The sequence below is a fragment of the Coprinopsis cinerea genome (assembly GCF_000182895.1).
Source record: "Coprinopsis cinerea okayama7#130 chromosome 5 map unlocalized cont3.5, whole genome shotgun sequence".
Classification (NCBI taxonomy): domain Eukaryota; kingdom Fungi; phylum Basidiomycota; class Agaricomycetes; order Agaricales; family Psathyrellaceae; genus Coprinopsis; species Coprinopsis cinerea.
Window position 1 is genome coordinate 3,032,753 of NW_003307540.1, and position 15,301 is coordinate 3,048,053.

Here is a 15,301-nt window from a genome sequence, read left to right on the forward strand (position 1 = left end):
CAGAAACGTCTCGCCATTTGGTAAAAGTTCCACTGTCTGGTCTTGATCCTTCTGCGAGGAAGCGTTCGAGGTATGAACGAGGATGGAGGCGTTGGAAGATGGATGCTTCAAGAGCCGCCTTTTCGTCTGCCGGAATTGAACTCGTCGCGCTAGGTTTTGGTGCTGCAGTGGTCATGGTGGTCGCGTCTCAAGAGGATAATTATTGATGGCTTGATCTCGTCTCAGTAATTTACTGATAAGATTCCATCCAAAAAAGATTCATCTATCTACAGATACAACACTGAAAATAATCATACATTCTTGTTCTTCTCATAGATCCACAAACAGATTCTCTACTAACCCTGGACGACGCCGCGAAGGACGGCCAGTTCAGCGTTGATGATGCTCGAGGTGGCAGCGCCGATGGAGACGTTGTTGGCGAGGACGACGAATTTGATGTCGAGGACCTGGCATTGTCTGACCCGTCCCACAGACACACCCGCTCCTTCCTGGAAATACCGATCCAACCTCGGCTGCGGACGATCCGGCTCTTCATGCACACTGATCGTATGCACAGGGGCAGACGGTGCACCGAGCGTCAGCGCATCCGCCGTGTACGCCCCGAGCGCCTCGCGCACCTGCTGCGGGCTCGGCGGGGGCCTCCTCGCGAACCTGACCGACACGCACGCGGTGTGTCCGTCGATGACCGGTACGCGGTTGCACGACGCGGAGACGCGGAGGGGCGAGCGGGCGTGCATGTCGAACTGCTTGCGGCCCTGGTCGTCCTCGGTGAGCCCGCCGAGGATCTTGAGCGTCTCCCACTCGATCTTCTCCTCCTCGCCGCTGATGAAGGGGACGATGTTGTCGAGGATGTCGAGGGAGGGCACGCCGGGGTAGCCGCCGCCTGAGATGGCCTGCATCGTCGTCGCGATGACTTGCTCGAGTGGGCCAAAGGCTTTTTCGAGCGCGGCGAGGGGGATGACGATGCCGGTTGTTGAGCAGTTGGCGTTGGTGACGATGAAGCCTTTGGAGAGAGGCGGGGAGTGGAGGGCTTGTTGTTGGGCGATGATGGACAGGTGGGACGGGTTCACGAGGGGCACGATCAGCGGCACGTTGGGATCCCTGCGATAGTTTTTCGCGTTGGAGAATACAGCTAGCTCAGCTTTCCTAAACGCATTCTCTACAACACAAGATCAGTGGTCGTGTGCACATAGTGTAGCCCCAAATAACTCTCACCGATATCACCGGCAACGTCAGAGTCGAGTCCAGAAAAGATGATAGCGCAATCAGCAAAGTGCTCGGGTTTGCACTCGTGCACGACCATCTCGCGGACGGCGGATGGGATCGGGGTGACTTGTTTCCAGTTTGCGGCTTTGGGGTAGAGCTTGCCTGCAGATCGTGGCGAGGCGCCGAGTTTGTGGATGACGAACCAGGGGTGCGTCGAGAGCAGCGTGATGAACCGCTGCCCGACGGTCCCCGTCGCACCCAAAATACCGACATTGATTCTTCTTGTATCCTCCATCGTCGTTCGTGGGTTCTTCACTACTAGCGGTCTGGAAGGCGAGCCGGTGCTATTTGAGCTCGAAGGTCGTTTGGAGGAGGACGAAGAAGACATAATTGGATGTCGTAGATAGAGACAAGACAGACCTTCCTTTTTTTTCTTTTCCTTGATTTCTTCGCTTTTTGATTGGTGATCTTTTATTTCTAGGAGATGGACGATTGAAGATTGGGGCCACACGTGACTTGGGGCGTTCGAGAGACAAGAACGACCGGGAGCCAATGGGTAATGGGCCAGGCCTTGTTTTTTCAATCGATGGAACGGTGGCGGAGGATGTTCAGCGACAGGACAGGGGTTCTGCGTTTTGGATGACTCCTCCGAGTTTTTATACTCCTTGCTGGCTCGAGTCATATTTGAGCCGCCGCCTTGTCCTAACCCTTCATGGCTTTCTCAGTCAGCTTTTTAGCTGTGGCGGAGAGAATAATGTCAGTCATCATCAGGCTCTTTGAAACGAAGAATTGGTGTCCATTTTTTATGCATTAGTGCCCACCTGAACATGGTTTAGGACCAAGGTACGCTAGAGCCAAGGCGCCCCTAGTGGACTACCCTTCGTCGGGATATCGGCTTCGTTTCGGCTTTTCGTACCCCAACGCTTTGCAGTGACTCTACCGGTGCCAATCATGAATAATGAAATGAAGCATTAGAGCAAGGGTATTGTATCCTCGACATGGCGGAAACTCGTCAAGGTGAATAGTTTGAAGTTATGCCTCGTCGGCGATGCCGGGCATGCCACTGAATACATCACGTGTGAACTCGACGTGTCCAACTTGAACGCTGCCCAACCTCTCCCAACCACCAACCAACCACCACGATGTCCACAACATCCGAAGCCTCCGCCCAACTCATCTACCCACCCAACGTCCACGCCAACAGCGCCCTCCTCAACGTCAAATTCCTCTCCGCCTGCTTCGCCGGCGCAGCCGCCGGTATCCTAGGACTCGAAAACCTCCACGGCTTTGCTCTCTTCCTCGCCTCGACGGTGCTCACCTCGCTGTGTGTGGGGGTGGTTAATTGTAAAGGGAGGGTGGGCAAGTATGTGCATGGAGGCTGGGCGGAGTTGGTTAATCCGGGACAGGATAATGCGTTTACTTTTGTGTTGGTTTGGACGCTTTTTTATGGTGCGTTTTTTGGATGGCGGTGGATGCTTTTTTTGGGTTGGGCTGACGTTTGGAATTTTGCTCTTGCTTGTCATTGGGTGCTTGGATTGTAGGAATCGTGCATGGTGCGTCCGCATTCTTCTATCTTCTGGTATTTGGAGCCCAAAAGCGCTCAACTTACCGACACCTCTCTCTCCTGAACAGTGTATGACTAGTCCCAAGCGAACATCACTATGTATAACCCCTGTATCTTTATACCCCCAGCCATACTCGGAGTCGTAAGTCGCCGTCAGGAATCCTCCATTCTGCCTACTTATCATAGTCGCATGCTGAACTTTGAATGGCTAACAGCGAGGGATAATTTCCCTAGGCTAGTCGAGGAAGGAAAGATGAAGATTCCCTTGCGACAATGTCTTTATCCTCGCCTACCAAACGCGGGCACGGCGCCGATTGTAGACCAGGGTCGGGACTTGGAAGACAGGTAGCGGTTTGGCCCTGGGAGTTCTACTTGTATGAGTCGCCAGGTTGTCGCCGGGTCGAGGTTCATGTCAATGTCAATGGTCCGCTATGTCATTGTCATTCAAGGTCCACTATGTCATTGTCACTGGTCCACTTGTGGTCTCGTACTTTTGGAGTACAACATACTTGCTTTGGTCTTGGTGGTATCGCGTCGTGTCCGTGATGGAATTCATCAATCGATAACAAGTTGCAGGTGCGAATGGAATGGTTCGGAGTGGAGTATAGTCTTGCTTGGAACTTGGAAACAGGGCAGGACAAGACTGACCCAAGAAAGCCCGAGCCTACGGTCGACGCCCAACTTTCAAGGAGTCCGAAAATGAGACCAATGCAACCCGATAATCGATTCGAGATGTTACGCGCCCGAATGCCATTCCTGGCCCGCGGCCTCGTTTGTTCTGAGTATCTCGGGATGTGCGGCTGGCGCGTACAGCCATTTCTGAACATGTTATGCGCGTTTATGATGATATGAATCCAAGACTGGATCTGACGTCGCGTCACAGCTCATTCAACTCCATCGATTAATATACTTTGCAAAGGGTTCGGAACGGAGGCGGAGTCTGAGAGCTGTTGGGCAGGACAAGACTTGGATTACTCCAAGCCCAAGCAAGTTCCAAGCCCAAGTTCGTCGGAAGGGGACTGGCACAAAAGTGATAATCGATTCGAAATTACACCATGTATATAGTACACACCGTTTTATGTCAACCGTGTTCAACTTGGTCCTCGGAAGAAGCCAGGGTCACTGTGTAATTGACTTGGCTGTGTTATCCGGATTCCATCGATCGCAAGCGGTTCGGAGCGGAGTCTGACTCGGAAGCAGCCTCAGGATGTAAGAAATATGTGCAGGACAAGGACGGGGACGTCATGGTCAGGTCAAGTAAGGTCAAGTGTCAAGGACAATAGCGAGCCCATCCAAGCCCAGGCCCCCGAGTCCAAGGGAAAGGGAAACTTGCGCAAGTTTCAATCGAATAGTACTCATCGAACGGTACCCCCCCAAGTTTCAAATCTCATCGCTCATCAAATGTGCGCCGATGATGATTTCGAAATTACGGACCCTAGAGTACAAAGAAAAATCGAAGGTTATGTATGTGCTTCTTTGAACTTTCGCCTCCCCTCTCTACCCTGAAAGTTCCACTTCATAACTTACGCATCGTCGCCTCCCCTTCTTCGTTCACATTACGGATCAGAAGTTGTCGATATCCACCCACCGTCATAAAACTCTAAAATCCCTTGTTCTGATTTCCTCGTTCTCAGGATGTACGTACGTACGTTTTGGTAAGTGGTGGGTCTCTCGACGACGACGGCGACGACCCCGTGGGCGCGACTGAATTCGAAGTCACTCGTCAACAGCAAATCTCATCTCATAAGACGTCTCCCGGAATCTAAGGTTTTGGTACTCACTAAAAGACGCGGCGCCGTAGCGCTGGACCCGTTTCCTTTGGGGGGGCCATGGTAGTAACACCGGTTGATGGGCGTTCCAACTCGCAAGTTCACTCAAAAACAATCAATTCAATTATCCACGACGGTATCGATTCCGAATCCCAAGTCTACAGATTAAAAAAAAGTTTCGAGATCCCCCTTACCCGATTCCGAAATTTGCGATTCCACGCCAATTCCCAGATCACCGGAACGCCCTACCAAGCCACGTGGGAGGAAAGGGTCCATATTTGGAGTGAGAGATGTGATCATGCCAGTATGTAAGCCACGTGGCGAACTCGGTGGCTGTACCGAGCACTTTCCATACGGGGCCTGACGCCGCTTGCCAACAGCCCCCTCCCCTTAACTTTTAACTCGCCCAGTAAAAATCCCCAGCACTTGGAGATGCTCTGACCAACCAACTCCTTCCTTCCTTCTTTCCTTAATCTATCGTCGTCCCCCGTGTCCATCCTCACAACCCCATCTCGACGAGAGATAGATTACATTGATTTTTATATCGGCTGCCCATTTGTTTTCATTACGGAAGAGGCTTGGTTGTTGACGACGATGCCGGCGACGACATATACTCTATGGCAGTACGGCGATGAGCCTATGCGGCACGCGTATAGAGACGATAACGGGTTGGAGGCGTTCACTATGTGCGTACACCCTCCCTCCTATTAATCCAACCACATCCTAATCCCCCAATCCTTTATTTTCTTTTCAAGTGCAATCGTACGTCGGGTTTTCTACGGACCCATCGAGTTTTTATATTGACCCATGGGTATGGTCGTTGGTGCTCATTCGACGACGACGCCCAACGTCGGATAGGTCAGCCAAGATCCCAACAAAATCGTCCGGATAACGCGCGAGGCCCCCTGGACGGAACAGCATGAGACGATCATGGGCCCCGCCAACTCGTTTCTGTACTTGGGTGCAGACGACCATCCGGGATATGTGGTCTATGGCAATGGAACCATTCACATCTCCATGAACTTTTTCTTGCGGCCGGGGAAGAAGGAGAATAGCACGTATGTTGGGTCTTTTTCTTTGTTTGAATCAGGGATGGGTTACTGATTTGCCATTTAATTCGTATATCAATTTTCCCCTCTCCACTACATACTCGCGAATTCATCCGCGGAATCACTTTCTGACACCACGGATGGCGATCTTCCTCACGCCAGATCGCGATATTTCAGAGCACAAAATGGGAAAGACTACAAGTGGAAGATCGTCAATTCACATCGGATGGAAGTAAGTCGCTCGTTCCAAAAATTATCATTTCTCCTCCTATTATCTACGCTCCAAAAGAACATCTTTATTGACTGATCTTTGCCTCTTTTGTTTTTGCTTTTGCTGTTCACGCCTCCCTCTCTGGAAATCGTTCTGCCTCCTCTCTCTTCGCCTCCTCTAAACAGTGCGTGGACGGTCGAACGACACTCGCCATTTGGGAGATTACCTCGCCCACCCACGAGGCATTCGCGCGCCTGGAGCTCCATCCGTCCAGTCTGACGTTTATCACGGAGATTCTGACGTCGTTGACGCTTAACCGGATTGCGCAAGCGCAGGGGTGGTAGCATTGGCTCCTGTTAGGCTTTTAGGGTTATCGTTGGAGTGCGAAGAGGAGGAGCCGGAGCAGAAAGAGAATGAGTAGGAGCATGGGCTCGAGCTCGAGGCGGAGCAGGAGTATGAAGCATGAAGCAAGAACAATTGAATTGAAACTGTATCGATATATCACCACCAGCACCAACCACCACCCCTTTCATGAACGCTATACATATAATGACATCTACCCCACCCCACCTACACCGCGGTACCACCACCCTCATCACGACTACCACCACCCACTACACCGCACTTACACCACGCCCGCACCACCAGTCCCGACCCCACGTTGTTTACCTATATTCCACTCCCAAAAAACACTTCTCGTCTCTTTCTCTGCCTCTTTTTTATCCCGGATTCATTAACTGATAACGCAACACTATCCACCCACAAGGGGACTCTATATCTCTATCTCTTTCCAGCCATCCATCTAATCCTCCTCATCATCTCTATCCTTGACCCCTCATACCTCATGCCAAACGGTCTCTTCCTTCTCCAAGACAAATCCGCACGTGTAGTATGTAGCCATTACTATTACTTATTTCAACCCACCGGCGTTTCATTAACATTATCTATCATATTCATCTTCATCATCTTTCGGTTTGGGAGATATTTTTTCATTTCCGGGACGGTCTCGGACTGACTCGACTCGACTCGGACATGCAGATTGGGCGTTTTCTTCCTTTCGCTCTTTGGGTAAGTAAGTACCGGTCTCTGGGTCCCAGGTCCCCCAAGTTCACTCAAGTTCCATCCACCCCCTGGTTCACACATCACAGACACAGCCCGGCCGGTCATACGATGGGTTTTTCCTTCTCCTTCCAGAGTTCCAGAGTTTTTTCGCTTCATTTTCCCTGTCCCGCTGCACCCCCGAACCTTAATCTCCTCAGGGCGCTAAAAATTAGGGGACCTGACTGGGAGTGGGAAGGCTTGTTAGTGGTCTATGGATGTGAACGCTAGTCCACTATCCCCGCGGGCTACGCCACGCTTTTTTTGTTATTGATACAGTTGTGCTTTTTTTACAGGAACTACCAAGGACCATTCATTATCTAGTCGATCAAAGTAGATCAACGGGTCAGTCAGCCACCCAACCGCATACGCCTACGCTTCCTTCTCAACAACAACCCTACTCTTCCTCCTTCTTCAATTCCTCCTGCAACTCTTTCAACCTACCCCACTCGGGCTCGTCTTCGAAATCCTTGGTTCGCGCAGTAAACGTCCGGACGATGCTCCGCGCTTGCAGACGCCACTTGTAGCCTTCGACCCGTGGACCAAAGTTGCGCAACACATCGACGATATCCTCCACCTCGGTCGTCGCCTCCCGCCATTTCTTGATATCCGTCTCGCCCTTCTCCATCGTACCCGCGTTGCCGCAGCGGTAGGCATCGAGGTACGCCTTGAGCGCCTCCTCCCACTTGGACTGCCATGTCCACAGCCGGGCGTAAGCGCGGAAGATGCGCGGCGAGGCGACGCGCGGGAGGAGCGTCCGATCGAAGAGGTTCTTCACCGATCGGTAGAGGCCGTGTCCTTCGTTGGGGTTCGCAACGTCGCTCTGCGCGCCGCCGCCGCCGCCCTCCTTTTGCGCATCGTCCGGGTTAGCGGGGGCGCGTGTGACGGCGTCGACGAGCCGGTCGAGGACGTCGTCGTCTACCGAGTCGGCGCCCTCTTTGTCGGCGACCATCTCGACGACGCGGCCGAGTGCCCGGGCGGCTTCTTGCATCTCGCCCACGTCGACGGCGACGATCATGTAGTTGTACCATACGCGCCAGTTGTTGTAGCTGAATCGGAGGCCTTGTTTCAACGCCTGGAAGGCGAGCATCTTGTTGGAGAAGGGAACTGATGCCGCTTTGGTCGTGTCATCCCCTTTGGTATCCGAGCCTTCGACGCCGTTCGTGGTCTGTAGTCGTTTTACGTTTGGTTAGAATGCGGTCGCAATCATCACCACCACCCCCATCCGATCTGGCGGAGTGTATGTAAGAAAGAGTAAAAAAGATTACTCACCTCCTCGTCTTCTTCCTCGTCCTTGTTCTCTATCGAGGCCGTGGGGGACTGACTTAATCGGAGATACATGCTCGCCAAGTTGCTCCAACTCTCCCCATCTTCTTCATCAATGGTAACGCAGCGAATGAACGCGTCCCGGCCCAGTGCCCAGTCTTCGAGACGCATGGCGGCGCAGCCTAGGAGGAACCACGGCTTCTGCTGCAAAGGATTGATAGCGACAGCGCGTTTCAAGCACTCGATCGCCTCGGTGTACTTTCCACGCGCGAACCAATACCCTCCGAGGGACCGCATCGCCCTCCCCGACGACTCTCGCGAGACCTCCCAAGCATGCTGGTAATGCTCGGGCGCATTATCCGGCTCGAGATCTCCAAGGATACACCACAACTTGGCTTCGCGGGTAGCGTCCTGCAGCGACTTGCGGTGCTCAGAAGTAGCTTTGCCGCGTGACAGGACGACGTCGACTTCTTCCTTCTTCCCTTCGAGAAGATCCCGCAGGATCGCGATGCCCTTCTCTGGCCGCTCGAGAACAGCCCAGCACTTGATCGCGTCCTCCCACATCTCCAATCTCTCGAATATCTCCAGGGCGGATTTGACGACTCCGAGGCTCATATAGCGGAGTGCGAGTTCCCTCTCCATCTCCCATTTGCTTGGCAAGGGTATTGAGTGGAAATACAGGAGGCGTTCGGGGAGGGTGGAATCGGAGGTGGGCATCTGGTCAATCAGCGCCTGCAGTTGGAAGGTCGATCGTTCGACCGTTCGGGTGCGGGTTGATTCGAGCCGGGAACGTAATAACAGGGCCATGGTGTGGACGGACCAGTTTCGCGGGTGGGAGATGACGCGTGCGACGTATGGGGCCATTTGTTCGTTAGTGAGTCCGTGGGCGGGTGAGGTGTTGCGGACGTTGAGGCACAGGGAGAGGAGGATGCATTGGTCCAGTGGGTGCAGCGCGGGCTGGGCGGACGGGTCGATGTGGCCGAGGCGCGAGTTCAGCTTGTCGTTTGGGCGTGATGATGTGAATTCCGTCTGTTCGAGGAGGGTGTCGTCGTTGAGCGCCAGCGTTTCTGGCATCTTGGTTTCCGCCGGAGCGGGATCATCATCGCTTCCCTCGGTGTCGGATGGCTTTGTTTCGTTTTTGGAAGGGGAGGTCTGATCCTGAGAATCGTCCTCGAGTTTGCTCTCGGCGAGCAGGACGAGCTGGCTTAGGTCGTTCACTTGGAACTTGGTCCGCTTTCCGAGGGCTCCCGTGAGCTCGTACTCCATGCCGGTGATCCTCGCGGAGGCGACGAATTGCTCGGCCGCCACCTTGTCCTGCTGGAAGGTATGATGGAGAAGACCCGTCTCCAACGTCAATCGTGCCGATAACGAACGGTCGTTAGCGATGAGTGACGACAGGGTGTCCAAATCATGTTGGAAATCGATGGAATGGGCTACCGGCTCGTCGAGGGTCCGTTGATGGACGATGGTCGTTCGTAATCTCCACCAGGAAGCGGACTTGAGGTGTGTGAATGGAGTAGCCAAGATGAGCTGTGCGAGCCGAAGGAAGACAGGGACCTCCGCGAGATGGTAGGCTGGTTCTCCGCCGAAAGCCAATTCCACGATCGCGCGACTGTTGACGTCCTGTTCTGTGATGGAATTCGGTGAGGAGAAGGCCAGAACGTCGAGGGGTTCTACGTTTAGTTTTGGGCCAGTCCAGTTGGCTTGGACGTAGGCGTGGAGGCAGGCGACGGCCAGGCAGAGCCGCAGGGTCTCATTGTCGACCGGATCATCCTCGAGAGAAACGGAAAAGTCGATTATCTCCGTGAACCCTTTGGTCAGGTCGTCAGATGAAGCGCGAAATAATTTGCGTGCGAAGGGGCTGGTCAGGACTGATCGAAAGTCGCCATCAACGACCTGTTTGGCTGCTTCGACCGCTTTGGAAGATGATTCTGGAGATTCTGCGGTCCATTTACCCTCCAGAAGGGACTTTTCGACTGTGAAAGAGCTAGAGGTAGCCATCTTTTCTTCGTTGGGTAACGGTGTAAAAGAAACCAATATTGGGTTTGATGGGCTGTCTGCAGCTAATTGTCATCATTCGCACGCTCATCGATCATCGATCGTGCCGAATTGGGAAATCTTTGATGGACGGCTGGGCGCCACTTTATCCGGAGGGTGTAGCGCTCGACGCTGATAATGAGGGCTCGCAATACTCAGGAACTGGGTCCTTGCGGTGTCGATAGAGCGCCAGGGGCCGTGTATTTTCCTCGAGGTCTCGAGAATCTAGGCACAGTGTCTTTATTGTTTTTCACGTTACCGGGTAAAGATCACGGTCGATCTCAGCGTGTCATGGGAGTCCGGCAATGCTCAAAACCCAACCCATATTGAATGCGTTTTCATCTACAGTGTAGTCGTGTGACTCTCGAAGAGATTCAAGGTTGCAACGGAGACCGTGTGTGCACTCCACTAGGTGTAGACGCCCGTCAATTAGTCTATGAATGTTTATTCGGACCAGCGTCGAGAAAGGGTACAGAGAAGAGTACGTATAGGTGAGCTCTTGATCGTACGTAAGTACGTACTTGCAAATACACCAGTCCAAGTGTTATCTAACCAGTTTCACCGATTGGCTGGGAAGATTACACACAGCGGGGATAGTTGGTTCTCAATAATCATGACAGGTTTTTAACAGCAAAAACGTGTTACGTGGTGCTTCATCAAGCGTGTCCCTGACCACCTGTCTACCCCCGACCCATCAGTCGACGACAGCCTCTCCGTTGTGTGCGCTCTCTCGTGAATACTTATGTACTTGCTTCCTGCAGTCAATAAACGTGGGATGACGTTACCTTGCTTCCGATTCGAAGCCACCCCTCAATGATGTTATTTGGATTGAAATGACCCGCAGATCTTGTGTGCTCCGAGTCGTGAGAGTTGTTTACGGCTCAGGGGCAGGCGGGTAGGAAACGGCAAGCGTTTATGGGGTGTAGTTATCAAACCTTGGTGTTGGACTGTCGTACTAGTTTCGATAGGCAACTCGGCAGGTGCTTCTAAGTGGAAATAGACGGATAACAGATACGCCTGTCAGTTCCTGCCGAGAGAACTGGGAAGGCCGGATTTGAGCGCCTTGGTACTCGTTTACTAAACGAGTACAGTACTGAGCATGAGAATGGCATTTGGAGTACAGGGATCGCTGTACCTTGCATACCCGTCTGCGTGATCTCTGGAAGATGTACCCTTTACAGCCCCATTACGGGAGCATAAGTGACAGCAGTCAATATTCTGCTCCACATGGTCTCCGGGAGGTTGGTGGAACATGTCATTGATTAGAGCAGGGTTCATCGACCACGTTCCCTGAAGGTATACCAATGTGACTACTACTACTGACGCCACCAGAGCTCTATTTTGCGTCGCCGTTTAGTTATCAGGCGAATGGACAATCCATTATTAGGCTATTTCAATTGGTGGGCTATCACGAGTGACTAGCGAACGGTGGCACCGACTAGTGGCGAATTAAACCTCTCCGCGGTCATAGGATCAATGTGACGACACGATCCTTCAAAGAACCCTTTCATTTTCAGGCGGCTACAATGGAGATTTAGTCTCTGCTATACCACCCTTGGGAAGCCCTGGAGTAATTGTAAGGGGTTAAACCTGTTCGATTGTCAATGTATTGGGATTGGGAGTGGTCATAAGACGAGAAACCTGTTCCCCAGTGGAGCGCGGATGCAGAGAAGTGAGGTATAAGCTCGGTTTTGAGAGCGGCTATGAACGAGCGCTGCGGAAGACCCTGTGAGGAAGCAGAAAGCATATTCCTTTTCGATCTCTGATGAAAGATCTTTCTCTAATGTATGGAAGGACAGTGCTAGTACTCCAACTGGAGAGGCGGAGTCTGTGAATGGTACAGGCTTCCTATACAGGGTTACCGGAGAATGAGACTTGCGGGAGAAGCAAGGAGTATTTGTTCTACCGCCTTCATCGAACCACGTGTGGATCCTCTGACTGCGGATCCCAAGGTTTACTATAGTGAGTTGTACTCGGTCAATGCGAGTCAGAACTTGTCACTGTTCCTTTCTGTCAAAAGTCAATGAAGGGAGATATAGTGATATTGATGAAACAGATAGAATATACCAATGGCCTCTTACAAGCAAGGAAACCTGTCTTGAAGGGTTTGTACGAGGTTCTGAGGGACTCGAGGGGGTCGTGTACCATCATTCGGTTCGGGGTCCGCTTCCATTTCTGGAATGATGGCTGATGGGACGGAATCCATAGCCCACGCAGTTTGCTGTAAGGTCGAACCACCTCTGCGACTCGTGCAATACGAGGAGCGAGATTCTAGGTCTGTAACGTACCACTGGGCAAACAGACTGTGGGAAACTCGCCACATTTCGTCCAACGTCGGGGAGAAGACCCCAAATCAGTCATCACGGCGGACCTTGAAAACGCCCGTCGCACAGCGCGTCGGGCTCGTCGGTGGAATTGGCGCCGCACTCGCCTTCTTGCAATCTTCCACATCCAACCTTACTCCAAAAATCTTTTCTGATCCCACACAAAGCACATTCTATCTGCACACAAAAGATGGATCCATATCGAAAAAGCACACTCTACGATCTGAGCGGTCTAAAACTTCAGCCAGGAGCTAACAGGGTCAACGCAACACCCAGCTCCAAAGTCAGGCCTTCTCAGAGCAGCGTCAGGCTACAAGACACTCGTGGAAACTGGACAGCTCGAGACGCTGGAGGGCCTTCTCGTGTTTCGAAATTCTATCCCCGCTCCAGTGGATCTAAATCCTCGGAGGGTGCTGCTGATGACAACGGTGCCGTCGAAGATGGGCTCGCGGAAGAACTCGACCAACTGGAACCGTCGTCTCGAAATGTGGCCGAACGGCAACGACAGAAAGGGCAGAAGGAAGGGTCTGGAGTCGATGATGCCTCAGTTGAGGGTGCGAAACGTAAAGATGAAGGCCGGAAAGAAGGGAGGCCATCCAAAAGGCTTAGATTCTCCGAAGGACTGGAATATTTGGTTCGGGAGGCCGAGGAAGCGACGCGAGGAGGGTCACCTGGACCAAGCGATAGACTCCCTCTTCCTACCCCGGTTCGTACAGTTCTTTGTCTATTCTCCACTGGCAAATGAATCCTTACTTGCTCCATGAAGGAGTTACTCCAATCCATCCACGTTTTCGCAGCCCAGTATTACCACGAGAAAGGCCTGCTGACCAACCTCTCTGCAACGGCACGCCAGGAGAGGAAGAAGAGAAAACGGAAAGCGAGGGCCGAGAAGAGCGGGCAGGCTTATCAGTCTGGGGAATCGGACCACGAGAACGCGTCAACCGACTCCTCTTCTTCCAGTAGCTCTGAAAGTGAGACCGAGTCTGCGATCCAGCGACGAGATTCCCGGCGTTCGGAACGATTTCGTGATATGTATAGGGCATTCGATGGGTCTGCTTTGCTTGCACTGGGTACGTCATGAAGGCGGGTTAATGTGAATGACTGACTGACCCGGTCGTTTCAGGCATTCTGGTTCAGGAGTTTGTCAAAGACAACCTCCGAGCCAATATCCCTGCTGAATGGGAAGGTCAAACGCGGGAATCTCTAGGAGATGAGGCACGCGATTCGGATTCGGACGATCGGGAGGTGGAGGAGGACCCAATAGAACCGGAAGACGCCAGAAGTCCTTCGCTACCTCTAGACCGCTCTTCCCTATCCCCTAGAGAAACAACAGTTTCAGATTGAACCCACATGCAGGTGCCGGTGTCCTTTCCAAGTTTTTAAGACTCATTCTTTTTGATCATGACACCCTACACTCAATGCAGGTGAAGTGTTTGACGATCCCCATTCACGGAGGCATCTCTCACTTCGTACGGTGCTTTTTCGTAGGGAAAACCACGATGCATTCCGGCTATGGCAATCGAACTGAACGGTCTCCTCTCTTGGACTCTCCGTACGTCGCATGCGCGGGTACTGGCATCACGGTTGTCGCTTTTACCGTCCAGAAAAAGGCCGAAATAACCTGGAGCATTTTCCTTGACGTTTGAAACAACGACGCGGTCGGGGTAAAGGCATGACATTACGGGCATTAGATTAAATTAATGTGTATGCAAAAACAATGGACGTGATCAAGTGGACTTGGATGCGGACTGCTGAGCCTCTCGGAGGGCGGCAAGGGTTTTGGAGGTCGTTGGTACCGAAGGGTCAAAGTTCTGAGGCAAGCTTCCGTCCTCCCAGCTTTTGAGGATGTTGCCACCCACAATGCCCATGCGGTCACCAGGGAAGATCTTGAGTCTCTCCAACCGTCGGTCTCGCAGCTTGTTCTTGGGCAACATGCCGGATACAGCGTGGCGAATAATCTGGCAGAGTGACGGTAGCCGGTCAGAACTTGGGTAGGCAGGGTTCAAGTTAATGACGCACCTCGTCAGGTTTTCTCTCCTGCATCGTCTTGTAAGGCGTCTCCTTCAAACCACCAGGGAACATCGTGTGTTTTCGGTACAGCAGCTGTTCTTCCTTCTTTCCCGTCACCTTCACGCTTCGGGCGTTCGTGACGACCACGTAGTCGCCACAGTCGACTGTTGGGTCCATATTAGCTTCAGTAAGGGCCTTGAATGTGCCAGTTACGCACTGCTAGGGTCGTATATTGGCTTGTGCTTGCCCATCAGCACCAACGCTATCCTCTCTGCAAGTTTACCCAGAACGCGGTCGGAAGCGTCTACATGGTGCCATACACGAGCGTAGGCCAGTGTAGTCTATAGCTTTATTCAGCATAAACGTTCCAAACGTATAGAGACTGTTCCTTACATTTCCAACGGCCTGCGACATGGTGGACGGTTTTGACGATGTTGCGCGACCGCCAACGGAGCGTCGTCGTGCTAGCAAATTGGCCGTGATTTCCCACGGTCGCTGACAGCGGCTAACGGGCGTCAGACCCGCGAACCTCGCCTTAACCTCTATAACCCACCACCATCTTACTTTCCTCTCATTTTCTCTCAAGAAAGGACAGAAAGTACTGCTTATCCTTCTGACTCGCTGTAGACCGCTATCTGGCCTCGTTTTGGGATGAGGCTAGGGTGGAACCGACGTTCGGCTTGAACAATCTTAGACTACCATCTGACCGCGTTTGCACCTCGAATTTGTCGATTCAAAACAACGGGACGGCCATCTCTTCAGGGGCC

The 15,301-nt window shown here is 52.6% G+C and overlaps 7 protein-coding genes across 7 annotated transcripts; 4 read left to right on the forward strand and 3 right to left on the reverse strand.

Annotated features, from left to right (window-relative positions):
- Positions 1-335: 335 nt before the first annotated feature.
- Positions 336-1,809, reverse strand: CC1G_07878 (aspartate-semialdehyde dehydrogenase; the record flags this gene model as incomplete). Its single annotated transcript, XM_001839111.2, has 3 exons — positions 1,627-1,809; positions 1,216-1,532; positions 336-1,159 (listed from the first exon to the last, which is right to left on the reverse strand). The coding sequence occupies exons 2-3, from the start codon at positions 1,499-1,501 to the stop codon at positions 336-338; spliced, it is 1,110 nt and encodes a 369-aa protein (XP_001839163.1). The 5' UTR covers positions 1,502-1,532; positions 1,627-1,809.
- Positions 1,810-2,348: 539 nt separating this feature from the next.
- Positions 2,349-3,119, forward strand: CC1G_07879 (hypothetical protein; the record flags this gene model as incomplete). Its single annotated transcript, XM_001839112.2, has 2 exons — positions 2,349-2,655; positions 2,986-3,119. The coding sequence occupies 2 exons, from the start codon at positions 2,349-2,351 to the stop codon at positions 3,117-3,119; spliced, it is 441 nt and encodes a 146-aa protein (XP_001839164.2).
- Positions 3,120-3,469: 350 nt separating this feature from the next.
- On the forward strand, positions 3,470-4,933 carry CC1G_14720 (hypothetical protein; the record flags this gene model as incomplete). Its single annotated transcript, XM_002911245.1, has 6 exons — positions 3,470-3,541; positions 3,654-3,773; positions 3,977-4,173; positions 4,405-4,425; positions 4,572-4,843; positions 4,920-4,933. 6 exons carry the CDS (start codon positions 3,470-3,472, stop codon positions 4,931-4,933), a joined length of 696 nt encoding a protein of 231 aa, XP_002911291.1.
- A 200-nt stretch (positions 4,934-5,133) lies between these two features.
- CC1G_07880 (hypothetical protein) lies at positions 5,134-6,143 on the forward strand (the record flags this gene model as incomplete). Its single annotated transcript, XM_001839113.1, has 5 exons — positions 5,134-5,225; positions 5,295-5,301; positions 5,398-5,597; positions 5,766-5,820; positions 5,985-6,143. 5 exons carry the CDS (start codon positions 5,134-5,136, stop codon positions 6,141-6,143), a joined length of 513 nt encoding a protein of 170 aa, XP_001839165.1.
- Positions 6,144-7,294: 1,151 nt separating this feature from the next.
- CC1G_07882 (tetratricopeptide repeat domain 27) lies at positions 7,295-10,164 on the reverse strand (the record flags this gene model as incomplete). Its single annotated transcript, XM_001839115.1, has 2 exons — positions 7,295-8,065; positions 8,170-10,164. The coding sequence occupies 2 exons, from the start codon at positions 10,162-10,164 to the stop codon at positions 7,295-7,297; spliced, it is 2,766 nt and encodes a 921-aa protein (XP_001839167.1).
- Positions 10,165-12,714: 2,550 nt separating this feature from the next.
- CC1G_07884 (hypothetical protein) lies at positions 12,715-13,868 on the forward strand (the record flags this gene model as incomplete). The annotated part of the gene is made up of 3 exons (XM_001839117.2): positions 12,715-13,230; positions 13,291-13,594; positions 13,648-13,868. 3 exons carry the CDS (start codon positions 12,715-12,717, stop codon positions 13,866-13,868), a joined length of 1,041 nt encoding a protein of 346 aa, XP_001839169.2.
- Positions 13,869-14,251: 383 nt separating this feature from the next.
- Positions 14,252-14,948, reverse strand: CC1G_07885 (mitochondrial 54S ribosomal protein YmL23; the record flags this gene model as incomplete). Its single annotated transcript, XM_001839118.1, has 4 exons — positions 14,252-14,482; positions 14,544-14,698; positions 14,752-14,875; positions 14,928-14,948. The coding sequence occupies 4 exons, from the start codon at positions 14,946-14,948 to the stop codon at positions 14,252-14,254; spliced, it is 531 nt and encodes a 176-aa protein (XP_001839170.1).
- Between the last annotated feature and the right edge of the window lie 353 nt (positions 14,949-15,301).